Here is a 20,606-nt window from a genome sequence, read left to right on the forward strand (position 1 = left end):
AGGCTGATGTAGTAGTGGAGAAAGTGGATAATAATGTTGGTATTTGTCAAGTGCTTACTATGTGCCGAGCACTGTTCTAAGCGCTGGGGAGACACAAGGTAATCATGTTGTCCCACAGTCTTCATCCCCATTTTACAGATGAGGGAACTGAGGCACAGAGAAGTTAAGTGACTTGCCCAAAGTCACACAGTTGACAAGAGGCGGAGCTGGGATTAGAACCCATGACCTCTGACTCCCAAGCCGGGCTCTTGCCACTGAGCCACGCTGCTTCTGGAGAAGGTATCCCCACAGCACATATGTATATATCTGTAATGTATTTATTTATTCATTCCTATTAATGTTTTTCTCCCCCTCTAGTCTTTGAGCTCATTATGGGCAGGGTCAGTGTCTGTTTGTTGTTGTATTATACTCTCCCAAGTGCTTAGTACAGTTCTTTGCACACAGTAAGCGCTCAATAAATATAATTGAATGAATAATGACCTCATGACCTTAGGGCACTAGTAATTTCATTCATGCCATGTAAAGCTAAAAGAAGGCAAGGCAAATTCATAGGGAATACGTGTATTTTTCACCACTCCCTGAGTTATATAGACCGCTGGTTGGAAGAACCTGTATATCAATACATTTTAAACATTTTTTCCTGTGTGCGAAAAGAGCTCATTTTTTTTTCTTTCTGAAACACTCCTGAGGCTGTTCCAACTCTTTTCCATCAATAAATTACCACTTCAGCCAAAGAAGGTGAGGCAGACCCTCCAAGGAGCAGCTATGAAGCAGAGCAGAAAAAAGTCATGATGAAGAATGAGGTGCTGAGACAGATGTTAGCAAGGAAACAATGAGTTGGCTAAGCACTGGTGAGCAAGATCTTTGGACGAGAAGGTTGCAGCAATAAACTATGACGCCACCACTACCAATCAACGGCTGAGCTTCCTGCAGCAAATTCTCCATCATCCCTGCAGCAAATCCCCTGAGTCTCCAGATGGACACGACTCTAACATGGAAAAGCATATTCTAGAAGATGGACCCCAATTTGGTGAATGATGGGAAGAACACAAAGTACTGCATCGGCATGACTTTAGCAATCTATGACTCAGAACATTTGAAGGAATGAAATTGCAAACCTCTGGAAGTCAAAAATGAAATAATTTTTGAGACAGTTTCCACCATGAACTTTCCTACTCACCAGATGATCGAGACATAAGACTCTCTGGCGGATAACATAAAGGCAGTGAATATAAAATGCTGAGGCTACTTGGATCCTGGCAGAATTTAAATAAAAATATGTTTTTTCTACACAACATTAGAAAATTCCTCAAAGTGTGTCACAGAAAGAAATATTTGCATTCTAGAATTGCATAAAAAATTCCAGTTGCATTCAAACATGTTTTTATCCATACATAGTTTTATTTTTTTTAATCGTCCCCTGCTACTTTCTACATTTATCAGAATATTTCTTTGCACAGTTTTATTTTCAGTATATTTCCAATAATTATTTTCAATATAGGTTGAATTTGAGGTACAGGATACATCTTAAATGTATGTCAAGTTACACAAAAATGTACTTTCCCATGACAAGTGCTGTCTTCTGCTTATCTCTGTTCTCTTCTGAATTCATAAGAAAATTCACAAAAATAACTTTATAAATAATAAATACTAATGAATATCCCTTAAAGGCCGATAGAATATTTTTCATCATCTATATAGAAAGACAAGTTACTTTATATTACAAAATCATTGGTCAAATCAATGTTGTTTTTACCAAATAATGCATTCGATTAACAAGCCATCTCATTTTCTTTAAAAAAGATACATTTATTTTTATTGAAAAATATTCATGTTAAAAAAAACTACAAATAAAAATTACTCATGTGAAAAAGAATATGCTTGAAAAAGGAAACGAAGAAATGACACATACCTGGTATAGAAGCGTATCTAACATACTGATGCTGAACACTCTTCCAGCAGCAAAAGGGAGCCGGAACATGAATGCCAAATTAGAACCTTTCTCCCGTTCTTTCTGTTCAGAGTTAAAAGAAAGCAATCTATCAGTGTTTGCTAGACTGTTACATTTTTGAAAATGAAACAGAATTCCCATCCTCTCAGTTTGTTAATTTTACTTAATTTTTCCCCATTTTATTCTCATTGGGGAACTTAGTAACTGTTATAATACTTTTCCCTAATTTTTGCTGCTGATTTTGCAATCAAAGTACAACATGACACCTAGCAAGGAAGTGTTCAGTGGACTTACTCTGTCCTAATCTCTGTTGACCTGCACATAGGCACTGTTAGGGACCATTATTCTTGGAATTATATTATCTATATTATTAATATAGGATTTCCCCATTAGACTGTAAGCTCATAATGGGCAGGGAACATGTCTACCAACTCTGTTGTAATAATGAGGGTAATTGTTAAGCACTTACTATGTGTCAAGCACTGTTGTAAGTTCTGGGGTAAGTTCAAGGTAATCAGGTTGGATACAGTTCTTGTGCCCTATGGGGCTCACATTCTTGCTCTCCATTTTACAGTTGAGGTGACTGGGGTACAGAGAAGTGAAGTGATTTGCCCAAGGTCACACAGCAGATGAGTGGTGCTGCTGGGATGAGAACCCAGTCCTTCTGATTCCCAGGCCTGTGCTCTATCCACCTTCCATGCTGCTTCTCTTCCAAGGATTTAGTACAGTGCTAGGCACACAGTAAGTAAGCGGGACAACCTGATTACCCTGTATATACCCCAGCACTTAGAACAGTGCTCTGCACATAGTAAGCGCTTAACAAATACCAACATTATTATTACTAAATACCATTGAAGGTGATATCAGATTTTGGTCCTACCAAAACCAGGTTCTCTTCCTAACTCACCACCTGCCCCTTCCCAGTTTCTTTCCCTGGCTCATCTTCCACCTTTGGTCCCCTAACTGAGGATATCATCAAACCTCTGTCTTAGGTCTCCTGCTCTTTTCACTCTCAGCAAGCTCATATGCTCACATGGCTACAGCTTCCCCATCTATGTGGATATTTTAATTTTTTTTATGATTTTTTAAGTGCTTACTATGTGCCAGGCACTAAGCATTGGGGACAGATACAAGCTAATCATGTTGGACAGAGTCCATGTCCCACATGAGGCTCACAGTCTTAATCTCCACTTTATAGATAAGGTAACCGAAGCAGAGAGAAGTTAAGTGTCTTGCCCAAGGTCACCCAGTAGACAAGTGGCAGAGCTGGTATTGGAACTCACCAGTTCTATCCATTAGATCATGCAACTTCTCAACCTTCCAATCTCCCCCTGACCTCTCTCCCTCTATTCAATCATTAATCTCCACTTGTCTCTAGGACACCGCCAATAGGATGGCCCACAAGCATGTCAAACTCAACCCTTCCCAAAGTGAATTTTTAATCTTCCTTTCTACACCCTTCCCGCCTCCCAATTCACTTCTCTGTAAATAATGCCAAAATTCCTTTTGTCCCCCAAGCCCACAACCCTGGGATAATCCTCAACACCTCACCATCTTTCAGATCTCAATAATAATAATGAGAGTGGTGATATTTGTTAACCACTTACTATGTGCCAAATACTGTACTAAACACTGGGGTAAATACAAATTTATCAGGTTGGAATTTACAGCCAGATCCTGCCAATCCTTCCATCAAAACAGTTCCTGAATCTGGTCCTTCTTCTCTACCTAAACCCTGATCACAGTGGTTCAAGAATTCATCAAGTTGCTGTTAATTACTAAATCAGAAGCAGCGTGGCCTAGTGGGTAGAATACGAGCCTGGGAGTCAGAAGGATGTGGGTCCTAATTCTGGATCTGCCTCCTGTCTGCTATGTGACCTTTGGGCAAGTCACTTAACTTCTCTGGCCCTCAGTTACCTCATCTGTAAAATGAGGATTAAGACTGAGAGCCCCATGTGGGACATAGGCCTCTCATTGGTCTTCTTGTCTTCATTCTCCTGTCCCTTTAATCCCTGCTCCATTATGCTGCCTGGATCATCTTCCTGAAATGTCATTCAACACTTCTCCCCACTTCTCAAAAATGTCTATTGATTGGTCCTCTTCTTCCACATCAAAAAAAAAAAATTCACTTTATTATTGGCTTCCTGACTCTCCACCAGACTTTTCCACAAATTCTGCTCTTCAGTTTGCACTTCTCACTCCTCCGGACCACCCCACCCAACTGCATCCTGCTCAACTTCCTCATTATCCTCTCTATCCAAACTGCTACCCTGTTAATCTAAGCACTTATCCTATCCCGCCTTGATTACTGCATCAGCCTCCTTGCTGACCTCCCTGCCTCCTGCTTCTCCCTACTCCATCCTTAATTCACTTTGCTGCATGGATCATTTTTCTAAAATAAATTCAGTCCACGTCTCCCCACTCATCAAGAACCTCCAATGCTCAGCCACCTCTGCATCACATAGAGAGTCCTACTTTACTTTTCTGATATCCTACTACAATTCAGCTCGCACACTTTGCTAGTTTTTTATCAGTTACTTATTCTGGTCCGATTTCATCTATGTCTCCAATGAACCTTTTTCTATAAGCCCCCCCCATCACCTTGCCTGGAACGCCCTCCTTCTCCTCTTATGCAAGACCACCACTCTCTCCTCCTTCAAAGCACTATTAAGGTCACATCTCCTCCCAGAGACCTTCCCTGATTAAGCCCTCTTTTCCCTGGCTCCCTTTCCCTTCTATGTTGTGGATTCGTGACCTCTGGACATTTGATATTTGCCCCACCCTCAACTCTACTGCACTTATGTACATATCTTTGAATTTTAGATTATAAATCATTTATTTATATTACTGTCCCCCTACCACAAGCTCATTATGGGCAGGGAACATGTTTGCCAACTCTGCTGTACTCTTCCAAGCCTTTATATAGTACTCTGCATCTAGTAATGAGTACCATTAGAATGTAAGCTTAGGGCAGTGCTCTGTATATAGTAAGTGCTCAGTAAATACAATTGATTGTTTGATTGATAGGCATGATATTAGATCCTATTTGATAGACAGCAAGAGGACATCTCACTACAACCATGTAGTAATCTCTTGCATTGGAGCTCTATTTATGTTACTAAAGCCATGCAACCACCTCCTTGTTTCCATCAACAGTAAATTGTTAATTATATCCCTTCATTGACTGCCTTGTAACTGGTTTGCTAGCCAAGGATGCAAATTGCTTCCTTCATTTAGTGTGAAACTGGAGGTTTTGTAGAAGGAATCTTCATAAAAGGAGCGGATAAAAACTCTTCCTCAGCTCTCCTGAGAGGAAGTGGGGTTTGCCTCAGCTCAGCCAGTGAAAACCATCATGAAAGCAGACGTATGCCTAGTCTAGTGATCCCCAGCTCTGGCCAAAGGCAAAGGAGCCCTCTAGGACTTTGATAATCATCCCAACAGATGGCCTGTTGTCTTAGGCTGTCGAGTTGTGTCAGACCCATAGCGACGCCATGGACACATCTCTCTTAGAACGCTCACTTCCATCTGCAATCATTCTGGTAGTGGATCCGTAGAGTTTTCTTGGTAAAAATATGGAAGTGGTTACCATTGTCTCCTTCCACGCAGTAAATGAGTCTCTGCCCTCGATTCTCTCCCATGCCACTGCTACTCAGCACAGGTAAGTTCTGACTTGTAGCAGATTGCCTTCCACTCACTAGCCACTGCCCAAGCTAGGAATGGAACGGGTAGGCCTCTGCTTGACTCTCCCTCCTGTTGTCGAGACTGGTAGAGTACTGGAAACTCTCCTGGTGCCACCCTTAGAGGGTAATGACCCTATAACCCAAGTGTTACACCTAGTTCTAGTCCTCTGAGCTCCAAAAGAGAAGTAGTATGGCCTAGTGGAAAGTGCACGGGCTTGGGAGCCAGAGGATCTGGGTTCTAATCTCTGCTCAGCCATGTGACTGCTGCCACTTGTCTGCTGGGTGACCTTTGCCATCACTTCACTTCTCTGTGCCTCAGTTACCCCATCTGCAAAATGGGGATTAAATCTTAATCCCTCCTACTTGGACTGTGAGCCCCATGTGGGACATGGACTGAGTCCAACCTGATTAACTTGTATCTACCTCAGTGCTTAGAACAGTGCTTGGCACATAGGAAGCACTTAACAAGTACCATATCATCAATCATCATCCAAATGGAAAAGGTCATCTTCTATAAACTACTCTTGTAGTCTAAACTGGGAGCTCCTTGTGGCTGATCATGTCTACCAACTCTATTGTATTGTACTTTCTCAAAATCTTCATACTGTGCCTTGCACACAGCAAGCACTCAGTAAACAGCACTGATTTTCCATCCTGTCCCAACGAACCCCAACTAACTGCTCAATCCCAACTAATTTAAAATGTCCCTCTGCTTCTCCAACCAACTTGTCCCTCCTCTTTTTCCTTAATCCCTCCTCTGATTGTCTTTGTTCTTGGTGCTGCCTTTGGGTAAATGAAAGGCTCCTTATGATAATCAGCAGCCTGCTAATTTCCCTGCTTCTGCAGCTCCTCCTTGTGGCTCTCCATACCTTCCCCCGTAAATCTCAAAGCAACCTCTATCCCTGTCAACCCATCTCTATTAGCTGAATCCCAGAACCACCCCACAGACCTCTCTTCTGTGACAACCTCCCAGCCTAACCCCTGGCCAGCCAGCCTGCTCTACCATAGCCTGAGTCCCTTCAGACCTGTCCCACCCCCCAGGATTGCAAGGCAGTGAGGATGAGGCTGCGGTGAGGGTGAAGGGAAGTCCCGGTCACCCTCCCTCACTGCCCTGCAGCTTTGGGGATCCTGGGCAGTGTGGGCTCTATAACCCAAGTGTTTCCAGAATAGGGCAGGGAGGGAGGCAAGACAAGGTAAAAACCTAAAGCACACAGGAGGAGTTTGGAGTTTTGGGGAGCCTGACATGAGGGCAGGAAGGAATCAGGGGGCACAGGGGAGCCATAGAGGCAAAGGATAGATAGATGTGTAGGGGCCTGGATGGACAGTTTCATGCCCGAGCAAAGCATGATAATCATAATTATTGTGGTATTTCTTAAGCACTTACTATGTGGATAACATTGTTCTAAGCACTGGAGTAGATACAAGATAATCAGGTCAGTCAGACACAGTCCCTGTCCCATGTGGGGCTGACAGTCTTAATCTCTACTTTACAGATGAGGTACCTGAGGCACAGAGAAGTTAAGTGATTTGTCCAAGATCACACAGTAGTCATGTGGAGGAGCCAAGTTTAGAACCCACATTCTGTGACTCCCAGGCCCAGGCTCTTTCCATTAGTCCATGCAAAGGGAAATAGTTACTGGGCAATGAAGATGCCAGTGGTAAACAGTCAAAGGTTTTGACCACGAGCATTCCCAAATATATCCCAAGCCAGGGAGGGAGTTGTTGTCGCTCTATGGTCACCATCGACCTGAGCAGGAAGCAGTGTAGCCTAGTGGAAAAAGTCTGGGCCTGGAGGTCAGAAGACCCTGGGTTCTAATCCTAGTTCCACCACTTCCTTGCTGGGTGACCTTGGGCAAGTCACTTCACTTCACTGGGCCTCAATTTCCTCAACTATAAAATGGGGTTTCAATACCTGTTTTCTCTCTTATTTAGACTGTGAGCCCCATGTGGAAGAGTGTCTATGACTGACCTGATTAAATTATATATACTCCAGCGCTTAGAATGGAACTTGGGACACAGGAAGTGCTTGGGTAGACACCAATAAACAAAAATAAAAACCCAGAGACAGAGCTGAGCTGGACTTCTGGCTCTTTGTTATTTGTGAATCCTTGGATCCCCTCTATTAATATAATAATGAATTAATATAATGGTCATAGTACTATATTAAAATAATTGATGCATATTGATAACATTAATATGTTCATTTAACTAATGTAAATATGGCTCATGTATCTGAAATTGGATAACTTTTGCAACATTGTCAAGATCTGTCCATTTGATCACTTCATAAGTTAAGAGTCTTCAACATCAGTGTGCATTCACTATGAGCTCAGATCACTCCTAAAGTTTATGTAGTTCCTATAGTTGTTATTTTAAAGGATTCCCATTTGTAAAGAATTGCAGTTGTTTACCTCCACTATTGGGAAAATTTAAAATGACCGAACTCCTTTAACTTTGGCTCTATGTCTTCAATATCTACATCCTTTTCACTCCAAATGTTATAGTTTGAGATTGAAAAGGGATGGAAATGGCAATCTTTTGAGCCACATTTTAAAGAGAAATAATGAAATGCACCTTTTAGGGAATAAAGTCTTACCTTTTCTAGTTTGGAAAGTGCAAGAGAATAACAGTCTTTGGCTCTAAACTGCATAAATCTCATGTTGGCTGGGTGAGTCAACTCTGTGATAATACTGAGACTGGAAAACAACCTGCATTATAAAGAAAGAATACAGTTACCCCTTCAGTAATAAAACTGATATTAGGCAAAGTAGCATATCCATAACTCTGAGCAGGAGACACATAACTTTGGTTATAAAATATCTACAGAAAAATGGTGATGTCATGTGTTATTGTATGAAATATTAGCTATATGTTTGGGGAAAATAAAGAAAGAGAGGCAGTAAGCCCTAGGGAAAAGATCGCAAGTCTAGGAGCCAGGGAACCTGGATTCCAATTCCGTTTTTCCACTTGTCTGCTGTGTGACCTTAGGTAATCTAACTTCTCTGAGTTTCCTCTATGGTAAAATGAGGATTAAATACCTGTTATTACTTGCCCTTAGACTGTGAGACCATTGTGGGACAGAGATCGTGCTGATCTGATTGCACTATCCTAGTGTTTCACATAGTAAGTGCTTAAGAAATACAATTGTTATTATACTGCATTTGTCTAGTTAGGATCACCCAAAATTTTAGTTTAAGGAGGAAATTATATCTAGTAATTGGTTTTTTACCTAAAGTACACATTTCTGAAAGAGGAGTACATGAAGTTGATTTTGAAAATTACAGGATGGCTATAAATTACATTTGCCCAGAATATTGAATTTACCATCTGGGGATTGACACAGTCTACTGTAAAATTAGCCAGTTTGAATCTTATATCATTTTATTCTGTCTGAGAAATATCAATCAATCAATGGTATTTACTGAGTGCTTACTATGTGCAGAGCTCTGAACTAAAGACTTGGGAGAGCACGATCCAACAGAATTAGCACACACGTTTCCTGCCCACAGTGAGCTTACATTCTAGAGGAAATAGTTGTACATGAGAAAACCCAAGTAGCACAATAACTGCAAATGCAAATAGGCTCCCTGAATCTGCTAAGCGTGAATGTGTGTAAGCATAAAATAATGTTCCTTGTTTGAGGGATTTACATAACTAATAATCGATTGAATGCACATATGTATAATAATAGTAACTGTGATAGTTGTTAAGCACTTTTTATGTACCAGCCACTGTACTAAGCACTGGGGTAGATACATAGTCTTCGAGTCAGACACAGTCCCTCTCCCACATAGAGTGGGAGTCTTCAACCCCGTTTAACAGATGAGGTAACTGATTTGTGAAATGACTTACCCAAGGTCATATGGCAGTCCAGTGGCGGAGCTGGAATTTGAAGCCAGGTCCCCTGACTCCCCGTCCCTGGTCTTTCCCCTAGACCATGCTTCTTCTCTAACCCTCCATATATCCATATATATACCACATGTAGCTGTGTTTTTGTATTCACAGATGAAGTCCCTGATGGTGAGACCCTACCTAAGTGTGAGACCTTGAGTGCAAACACCAGACAAGTCTCTCTTATCAACACTGCCTCCCAAAGACCCGGTTTCCACGAATAATTTGCTTTTAGCAAGCCATTCCTTTCCTGGTTTCAGCCAGATTCTTTTTAAACATGCTTGCATATCAAGCTGCTCTGCAAACAGTAAGCACTCAAGAAATACAATTGATTGATTGGAGGGGAGGAGTAAGTCTTGGGGCTATTTGGAAAAAATACTGTATTTACTTGGAAAACTGCCATACTTTCTGTGTAGGTTTTGCTACTCCAAACAAAGGGAGGGGCTGTTGCATGGGGGATTTGGGTCTGGCAGTAAGGAAAGAAGAAGAAAAAGCAGGAGAGAAAAAAAAAGGAAGCGGAAAGGAGGGGAGAGGGAAAAAGCAGTGTGGATTAGTGGATAGAGCACAGGCCTGGGAGTCAGAAGGAACTGGCTTCTAATCCTCCTTTTGTCTGCTATGTGTCACATAACTTTTCTGTGCCTTAGATTCCTCAGCTGTAAAATAATGATAATAATAATAATAATAATGTTGGTATTTGTTAAGTGCGTACTATGTGCAGAGCACTGTTCTAAGCGCTAGGGTAGATACAGGGTAATCAGGTTGTCTCACATGAGGCTCACAGTCTTCATCCCCATTTTACAGATGAGGGAACTGAGGCACAGAGAAGTTAAGTGACTTGCCCACAGTCACACAGCTGACAAGTGGCAGAGCCGGGATGGGGATTAAGACTGTGAGCCCCACGTGGGTCATGGAATGTGTCCAACCTGATTAGCCTATATCTACCACAGCACTTAGTACAGTGCCTGGAACATAGTAAGCTCTTAACTAAATGCCATTTGGAAAAAGAGAAAAGGAGGATAATTGGACACTTCAGATTGCAACTCTTACTTCTTCCCAGGCTTGTGTTTACAAGAGACACTCAATGATTTAACCCAGAATCTCTTATTTTCTTACCCTGGGGTACACACATTTCACTGAATAAACACCCATCAAATGAGGCTGTATCTGTGACGCTGGTGTTCAAGGGGAAGGGATCAGGTTTAATTCTCACCTGAGTATTCTCTCCCAGAACTTAGTACAGTGTTCTGCACACAGAAAGTGCTTAATAAATATCATTACTACCAATTTCACCCTTCTCCTCTTTCTACCCCAGTCCAGGCCCAGGGAAACTGGGAAACAGAGGGCTGAAGTTCCCAGCTCCCACTCGGCCACTTGTCAGCCATGTGAACTTGGGCAAATAAGTCAACTTCTTCATGCCTCCGTTTCCTTAACCGTAAAATGGGGATTCAATACCTGTGTCCTCGCCTTCATGCCTCAGTTTCTTTAACTGTAAAATGGGGCTTCAATATCTGTTCCCGGTCACCCTCCGCCTTAGACTGTGGCTCACTGTGGGTAGTGACTGGCTCTCTTTATTGCTGTATTGTACTTTCCCAAGCGCTTAGTGCAGTGCTGTGCACACAGTAAGTGCTTAATAAATATGACTGAATGAATGAATGAATGGAGCCTTATGTTGGGCAGAGACTGTGTCTGATCTGATTATAGGACAGCGTGGTTTAGTGGAAAGAGCCCGGGCTTGCAGTCAGAGGTCATGGACTCTAATTCCAGCTCTGCCATTTGACAACTGTGTGACTTTGGCCAAGTCACTTAACTTCTCTGTGCCTCAGTCCCCTCATCTGTAAAATGGGGATTAAGACTGGGCGCCCCACATGGTACAACCTGATAAGCTTGTATCTACCCCAGTGTGTAAAACAGTGCTTGGCACATAGTAAGCGCTTAACAAATATCATCATTAATTAATTACCGCAGTGCCTGGCCCATACTCACTTCTTAACAAATATTATTATTCGATAACTTAACGCTATACTCCTCCAGTGGGAAAAAAGTGGGTAGGGAATGTATCTCTCTTTACTGTCATATTGTACTCTCCCAAGTGCTTAGTACAGTGCTTTGCACAGAGTAAGCGTTCAATAAGTATGATTGACTGAATGAATGATGAAGTGTGGCTTAGTGGATAGAGCACAGGCCTGGGAGTCAGAAGTCTCTAGACTGTAAACTGGTGATGGGCAGGGAATGTGTCTGTTATTGTTATACTGTACTCTCCCAAGCACTTAGCACAGTGTTCTATTTACAGTGAGCGCTCAATAAATACGACTGACAAGGACCTGGGTTCTAATCCCAACTGCTCCATTTGTCTGCTGTGTGACCTTAGACAAGTCACTTAACTTCTCTGTCCCTCAGCAATCTCATCTGTAAAATGGAAAATAAGACTATGAGCCACATGTAGGACACGGACTGTGTCCAAGCTGATAAGCTTTATCTACCCCAGTGTTTAGTAGAGTGCCTGGCACATAGCAGGTGCTTAACAATACCAGAAAAATCATAATAAAATACTGAGGAAAAGAGTAAACTGTACAGGAGCCTGAACTGTCACCCCAAGAAACTGCTGACACTGCCATTAAACCAAGAGTATCTGAGAATATCTAATGAATTAATATAAGTAAATGATCCAGAAAATAATAGAATGACTAAACATGGGGTTGAGGAAGAGATCACATATTTGGTAGATTCACTGGTTCCACAGTGGCTTAGCTGACTTTTTAAGTCAGTGGAAGTAGAATTGTTGGCTCATTCCCTCCTTAGCTAAACTATAGTGGAACCAGTAAATATACCCTATATGTTATCACTTTCTCAACCCGATGTTTAAATCATTCTATTATTTTCTGGAACATTTACAAGTCCATTAGACAAGGACTCTTCCCCACTTCAAAGCCTTATCGAAGACACATCTCCTCCAAGAAGCCTTCCCTGACTAAGCCCCCCTGTTCCTCTTCTCCCACTCCTTTCTGCGTCACTCTGACTTGCTCCCTTTATTCATCCCCTGCTTCCAGCCCCACAGTAGTTGTGTCCATGTCTGTAATATACTGACTTATACTAACGTCTGCCTCCCCCTCTAGACTATAAGCTCGTTGTGGGCAGGGAATGTGTCCATTGGTTGCTGTACAGTACTCTCCCAAGTCCTTAGTGCAGTGTTCTCCACAGTGTAAGCACTCAATAAATTCGATTGAATAAATGAATGAATGAATGAATGAATGAATGAAAGGAAAGGTCTGGGTGGCTTCTACTTGGTGCCTCCACTGTGGAGGTCAGATCCAGAAGATGGGGCCTGGACCTCTTGCCCTGCCCCAAGCATAGGGGTCACTTACAAAGCCTCCACCCTATGCCTTCACCCTGCGGAGGGTCAGCTCTGGAGGAGGACCCAGGTCCCTTCATCTAGAGTTGACTCCTGTGATGGGGAGAAGGGGCAGAGACCACCCAGGGTCCACCTTCTCCAGAAACGTGGAAACCAGGCTCCCAAATGCCCCTGCAAGAGGGGGAGATACAGGGGAAAGAGCAGGGTCATGGAAACTCCTCCCACCTTCTTCTCCTGTGCCACCCCTGGTCCCAAGATCGATTTCCTAATTTAAATTATGAAGACAATTGATAAGGAATCAATATAAACTGTGCATTTACCAGATCGTATTGAAGGATTTCACCTGAACAACGTGTCGTAACAAAACATGCGCCAATCTGTGGTGAAACTCCATCCCACTATCACTCTGCTGACGAGCCTAAGTGATCCCTGAAACTCATTCCCAGAGATAGCTTCAATCTTCTTCCTGTCATATGTTTTATCAGAGCTGCTAATACATGCCAAATTCACTGAATGACATATCTGGGTCTCTTTTACTTTCCTTGTCTATTCTCTAGGTAAGTTGCTAATGAACAATGAACAATCTTTAAAAGTGGGAAAATCGAGAGAAATGTGAAGAAAAAAAGCACGTGATTATTTGGACTCTGGACAGTTGAGAATGGACTGGAATGTTGCTAAATTATTGTTGTTTCTGCATTTACTACTTTCAAAATATGAATGGAATAGTTCTATTTTGGGTTTAACACTCCTCTACTCTGTTGAATCAAATCCCATTTAGACATTTCTAAGGATGCAGTTTGCCTTGCCAGAAAAAAATAATGACGGACTGCTCACTATAGTCTTCAATAAGCACTAATCATGAACCCACGTAAATTCACTTAGAAGTGGGGTTCATTTTGTTAGGAAAGCTTTCAAAACCTAACTGCTGCTTGGGATCGCCTTGTTATACTAACTTTGCCTAATACAGAGCAAAATACCATATTTACTTGGATTATCACCCCACTTTTTTGCATTATTCTTATAACACTACAATTGAGGCAAGGCTATTAAGTGGAATATATAAGAATTAAGTCCAGGAATAATGGACAGAGGAGGAACAATAAGCAGTGGAGCCAAGATTAGATCCCCAGTTTTGTACTCTTTTCATTAGGCCATGCTGCTTCTTCTTCCTCGGCTTCCCCACCTACCACATGTAGGGAACTATTCCTGCTCACAGTTCCGTGGTACAAAAAAAAAATATTTTCCTCCTCCCTCAAAAACCAGAGTGGGGCAATTTATTTGGTGGAAGCAAATATGCAACTAAATCTGGAGGATGGAAAACATTTGCTGCCATGGGATTTGATTTGATTTGATTTAAATCCCACTTTATAGTGGTTGGCATTATACACCTGAGAAACATAATAATTGGAATTAAAGAACTGAGGGTCTAATACTCCGTTTTTATGAATAGATTGGGTGAAGAGGGCAAACGCTAATGAGCTGCAGAAAGAGCTGGATTGAATCGTCCCAGTTCTTGCAAAAATTGTCATTTCTCTTTGTTTCTCTATGAATTCCTTGAAGGCAGGGATCGTTTCTACCAACTCTACTGTACTGCACTTTCCCAAGCACCATTAACTGATTGATTGTCTGGTTTCTATTTCACAAGACCTTGTTTCTAACGGGAGGAAATACTGCATTTTTAGGGTTACCACTTAGTGGTAGCGTCATGTCCAAGACAAAACACACACACAGCAAACTACCTTGCCCTCTTGAACCTTATGTTAGACTTACATTACATTTAAGTACAGGCTTATATCTGCCTCTGAACCAACGATGACCTGTTGACAATTTCTAGGAAGCTATCTTTACTCCCAGTTGTTAGCAGCAGAGGCCAGATTTTGAGCTTAATGAAGAGGCTTTGGAGAAAGAGCTTTTAAGAAACAAAATCAGCAGCCAAGGAAAATATTTTCGGATTTCATCACCCTCTGATTTAAGACAGAGAATGGAGCAATGGCAGTGACCGTGGCAGGTCAAAACATCTGTCTCCTCCTTTGCTGCTGCAGGTGGGGAGGAAGGCATGTGTTTAGCATTGGGAAAGGTCAGAGGAACTAAGTCATGGGGATCTCTGCTGTCAACAACCTCCCCTTCGGAATACGGTTGCACCTAGCTAGGTTAATAGCAGGTGCCAGATGACAGAAAATATAGGGGTGCATGAAGACGAGCACTTCAGAGAAGGGGGTGTGAGGGAGGCTATCCCTGCTTCCCCTCCCCCTGCCAACAAGTCCCCACTTAATAGCTGGCTAAAGAAATAAAAACAGGAGGAAACCTGATCCTTTGAAACTTGGGGCCCAATTCATCCTTTGCAGACTGGGTTAATAATAATAATAATAATGTTGGTATTTGTTAAGTACTTACTCTGAGCAGAGCACTGTTCTAAGCTCTGGGGTAGATACAGGGTAATCAGGTTGTCCCATGTGAGGCTCACGGTCTTCATCCCCATTGTATAGATGAGGTAACTGAGGCACAGAGAAGTTAAGTGACTTGCCCTCAGTCACACAGCTGACAAGTGGTAGAGCCGGGATGCGAATCCATGAACTCTGACTCCCAAGACCGTGCTCTTTCCACTGAGCCACTCTGCTTAGGAAGTCAAGGTATTAAGGGTCTTTACTAGGGCTCTAATAATTAAAACTGCATTTGCTGAATAATTACACTTTTATAGCATTTACCCATAGTTTAGAAATTTCAACTGCTTCGATGAGAGAACACAGATAAATTGAAGAGTAAATTGAAGAGTAAATTTAGATTGTAAGCCCGTCAAACGGCAGGGACTGTCTCTATCTGTTGCCGACTTGTTCATTCCAAGCGCTTAGTACAGTGCTCTGCACATAGTAAGCGCTCAATAAATACTATTGAATGAAAAGAGTAAATGGCCTCAAGGGAGACTAAGAATCCAATAGAAGTAGCATGGCTGGGTGGAAAGAGCCGGGAATGGCCATGAGATCTAGGGTAAGTCACAAAATTTTTCTAGGTCTCAGTTTAGCGTGGCCTAGTGGATGGAGCACGGCCCCGGGAGTCAGAAGGACATGGGCTCTAATCCCAGCTCCACCACTTGTCTGCTGTGTGACCTCGGGCAAGTCACTTCACTTCTCCGTGCCTCAGTTACCTCACCTTTAAAATGGGGATTAAGACTGTGAGTCCACTGTGGGACAGGGACTGTGTCCAACCTGGTTAGCTTGTATCTACCCTAGTGCTTAAAACTGAGCTAGACCCATAATAAGTGCTTAACAAATACCATCATGATCATCATCATCCTCCTTATCTGTTAAGTAAGAATAATGTACCTTACGAGTCCTGTATGTGAGACAGGGATTGTGTTTAATTAAATAGTCTTGTATCTCTTTCAGGGGTTAGCACAAGTATAATCTTCATTCAGTTGTATTTATTAAGTGCTTACTGTGTGCAGAGCACTGTACTAAGCACTTGGGAAAGTACAATACAACAGTAAACAGTGACATTCCCTGCCCACAACAACCTCAGTCTACGGGGGGGTGAGATAGACATCAATACAAATAAATGAAATTACATATATATAAATATACTTCATAAATAACAATTTAAAATGAGCATAAGAAGCAATTTATCACATTTACTACTAAGGAATTAAGTGATGCTTGATTTTCTTTAGGAAAGATGGTGAGATGTAGGGCAAAGAAATCAACCAGTTAACAACTGGACGTGAAGCAGTATCTAGATCTGCCAGCTCCTTTTCACTTTTCCTTGCCTTTCACCTCTGTGCCTGCACTTGCCAACTTTTCATTTTAAACCCAGGAAAAAAAGAAACCAACCTGCTCATTCAATTCAATTCAATTCCATTCAATTCAATCGTGTTTATTGAGCACATACTGTGTGCAGAACATTTTACTAATACTTGGAAAGTATAAGCCAGCAACAAATAGAGACAATCCCTGCCCAATAACGGGCTCACAGTCTAGAAGGGGGGAGACAGACATCAAAACAAGTAAACAGGCATCAATAGCATCTGTATAAATAAATAGAATTGTGGATATACATATATATATATATATACATCATTAATAAAATAAATAGAATTACAAACATGTGTATATATACACAAGTGCTGCGGGGCGGAGAGAGGGGTAGAGCAGAGGGAGCGAGTCGGGGCGATGGGGAGGGGAGGAGAAGCAGAGAAAAGGGGGAGCTGATAGCTTGTATATGAGTGGGGGGGTGAGGGTAGAGGGAGTTCCCCGTCTGTAATCTTGGAAGACCCCAAGACTTCCAAGATTACAGACCCCATTAGGAGCAGGATGGAGAGGGCTTTGGGCTAGTGTACTGGGCCGTGAATCGGATTCTCCCTAGCGAAAGAGAGTTAACCAGGTTTTACACTGAGCTGTCTGCTTCCTACCTAGGAATGTGTAGAAGAAGAATTTGGCTTCAAGAACTATATGTGCCTTTGCTTGATTCATTACCCTTGCCTTTTTCCAGTGAATCTTTCTTCTGTTTTCCTATGAAAGTCTCAGTCTTAAAGGTTGTTTTCCTGGTGTACCAGACCCTACCATTCAACCATTTTGGAAATTCAGAATTCTGACAGGAGGGGATCGCTTTGTTCAATTCAATGATCGGCTTTAAAGGCATCAACTGACCCATTGATTTCACATATGGGAATGGTAACAATACTATTCTAGGTCCAAATTACATCAAAGCCAGGCTTATCCTAAGCTGGCAGAACATTTGAGTTGCATCTTTGCATTCCCAGAGGAAATATGGCCTTGAACCAAAAAATAATTTAGGGTTTGTTAAGCACTTCCTATGTGCCAAGCACTGTTATCAGCATTGGCTTAGATACAAAATAATCAGGTTAGACACCATGGCAGTCCCACATGATAATAATAATTATTATTATTATTCTGGTATTTGTTTAGTGCTTTCTGTGTGCCAGGCACTTTCCTACGTGCTGGGGTGCATACAAGTAAATTGGGTCGGACACAGTCCCTGTCCCACACAGGCCCCACAGTCCTAATCCCCATCTTATAAATGAGGCAACTGAGGCACAGAGGAAGTGAAGTGACTTGCCCCAGGCCACATAGCAGACAAGAGGCATGCCCTTCTGACTTCTAGAACCGTTCTCTATCCACTGTGCCATGGGATTTATAGTCTGATTAAAGAGAAAAGGTATTTAATCTCTGTCAATCATTCATATTTCTTATTGATTAATTTTAATGGTATTTATTAAGCCCTTTAGAGAGTACAATATAGCAGAGTTAGTAGACACATTTCTTGCCTACAAGGATTTTATAATCTGGAGAGGGAGACAGAAATTAAAATAAATTATGGAGATCATCAAGGGTATGTACTGACCACTGTGTTCTATATGCAGAGCACTGTCCTAAGTGCTTGGGAGAATATGGATGACAGAAATGATCCCTGTCCACATGAAGCTTACAATCTAAAGGTGGAGACAGAAAGTAATATAAATAATTTACAATATATATAATTCATAAATATGTACATAAGTGCTGTGGAGTTGAGGATGGGATAAACACCGCATTCCCAAAGGTTACTTACTGATCCAAGTGTTCAGATGATGCAGGAGGAAGAAGGATCTGGGGAAAAGAGGGCTTAATCTGGGAAATCCTCTTGGAGGAGATGTGATCTTAGAAAAGGCTTCAGAGGTGGGGAGATTGGTGGTCTGGTGAATTTAGAGGGGAAGGCTAGAGGGAGGATGTGGGAAAGGGATTGAGGTGTTATAGATAAGATCGGGTACAGTGAGTCAGCTGGTAAAATGTGCCAGTTGAGCTGTGATAATAGATCAGCGAGGTAAAGTAGGAGGGACCTAGCTGATTGAGTGCTTTAAAGTCAATGTAAGGAGTTTCTTTTTGACGTGGAGGTAGTTGACCAACCAGTGAAGGGTCTTGAGGAGTGGGCAAATATGAGCTGAATCCCAAGTGCCTAGTACAGTGCTTTGCACACAGTAAACAATAAATATGATGGAATGAATGAATGAGTTTTATTTTAGAAAAATAATCTGGGCAGAAGAGTGAAGCATGGACTGGAGTGGGTAAAGATAGGAATCAGGGAGATAAGCCAGGACTGAGAGGATAGTGCATGGGTCAACGTGGTAGCAATTTGGATGGAAAGGGTGGATTTTAGCAATGTTTAGAAGGTAGAAGCAACAGGATATGATGACAGATTGAAGATGTGGGTTGAATGAGGGAGATGAGGGAATAATAATATCAAGGTTATGGACTCGTGACAAAGGGAGGATGGTGATGCTGTCTAGAGTGAAGGGAAAGTCAAGGGGAGGACAGGGTTTGGGTGGGAAGGTAAGGAGTTCTGTTTGGAACTGTTAAATCTGAAGTGTCAGCAAGACATTTAAGTAGATACGTACTGAAGGCAGGAGGAAACATGAGACTGTAGAGAAAGAGAGAGATCAGGGCTGGAGATGTAGATTTAGGAATCATCTGCATAGAGATGGCTCTTAAAGCCACGGGAGCGAATGAGTTCTCTAAGAGAATGGGTATAGATGGAGAATAGAAAGGGGCCCAGAACTGTGCCTGTTTTACAAATAGGGAACTGAGGCACAGAGAAATTATGACTTGCCCAAAGTCACACAGAAGGCAAGGGAGTGAGCTGGGATTAGAACCCAGATCTATTGACTCCCAGGCCCAAGCTCTTTTCACCAGGTCATACTGCTTCTTATGTCCTATGGCCTTTTGTACTTAGGCCCCTTTGTGCATATCCCTTATTTACATTAACTCATTCTTATTCATGGTTGATTATCTTTTCCTATTTATTCATTCATTCATTCATTCAATAGTATTTATTGAGCGCTTACTATGTGCAGAGCACTGTACTAAGCGCTTGGGATGAACAAGTCGGCAACAGATAGAGACAGTCCCTGCCGTTTGACGGGCTTACAGTCTAATCGGGGGAGACGGACAGACGAGAACAATGGCACTAAACAGCGTCAAGGGGAAGAACATCTCGTAAAAACAATGGCAACTAAATAGAATCAAGGCGATGTACAATTCATTAACAAAATAAATAGGGTAACGAAAATATATACAGTTGAGCGGACGGGTACAGTGCTGTGGGGATGGGAAGGGAGAGGTGGAGGAGCAGAGGGAAAAGGGGAAAATGAGGCTTTAGCTGCGGAGAGGTGAAGGGGGGATGGCAGAGGGAGTAGAGGGGGAGGAGGAGCTCAGTCTGGGAAGGCCTCTTGGAGGAGGTGATTTTTAAGTAAGGTTTTGAAGAGGGAAAGAGAATCAGTTTGGCGGAGGTGAGGAGGGAGGGCGTTCCAGGACCGCGGGAGGACGTGACCCAGGGGTCGACGGCGGGATAGGCGAGACCGAGGGACGGCGAGGAGGTGGGCGGCAGAGGAGCGGAGCGTGCGGGGTGGGCGGTAGAAAGAGAGAAGGGAGGAGAGGTAGGAAGGGGCAAGGTGATGGAGAGCCTTGAAGCCTAGAGTGAGGAGTTTTTGTTTGGAGCGGAGGTCGATAGGCAACCACTGGAGTTGTTTAAGAAGGGGAGTGACATGCCCAGATCGTTTCTGCAGGAAGATGAGCCGGGCAGCGGAGTGAAGAATAGACCGGAGCGGGGCGAGAGAGGAGGAAGGGAGGTCAGAGAGAAGGCTGACACAGTAGTCTAGCCGGGATATGACGAGAGCCCGTAATAGTAAGGTAGCCGTTTGGGTGGAGAGGAAAGGGCAGATCTTGGCGATATTGTAGAGGTGAAACCG

The 20,606-nt window shown here is 42.6% G+C and overlaps 1 protein-coding gene and 1 non-coding gene across 8 annotated transcripts in view; both read right to left on the minus strand.

Annotated features, from left to right (window-relative positions):
- Nucleotides 1–20,606, minus strand: part of KCNT2 (potassium sodium-activated channel subfamily T member 2) — a 397,559-nt gene that overhangs the window by 48,346 nt on the left and 328,607 nt on the right. For all 7 annotated transcript variants that reach the window (XM_029081285.2, XM_029081284.2, XM_029081282.2 and 4 more), the window contains 2 exons: nucleotides 8,228–8,339; nucleotides 1,913–2,014 (listed from right to left, as the gene is read on the minus strand). In XM_029081285.2, coding sequence (XP_028937118.1) covers nucleotides 1,913–2,014; nucleotides 8,228–8,339 — 214 coding nt within the window. The remainder of the gene's footprint in view (nucleotides 1–1,912; nucleotides 2,015–8,227; nucleotides 8,340–20,606) is intronic.
- On the minus strand, nucleotides 5,620–5,757 carry LOC114817609. The gene has a single exon (XR_003765470.1). It is a non-coding gene; the product is annotated as a small nucleolar RNA SNORA7 (small nucleolar RNA).

This window comes from Ornithorhynchus anatinus, chromosome 16 (assembly GCF_004115215.2).
Source record: "Ornithorhynchus anatinus isolate Pmale09 chromosome 16, mOrnAna1.pri.v4, whole genome shotgun sequence".
NCBI classification, from domain to species: Eukaryota; Metazoa; Chordata; class Mammalia; order Monotremata; family Ornithorhynchidae; genus Ornithorhynchus; species Ornithorhynchus anatinus.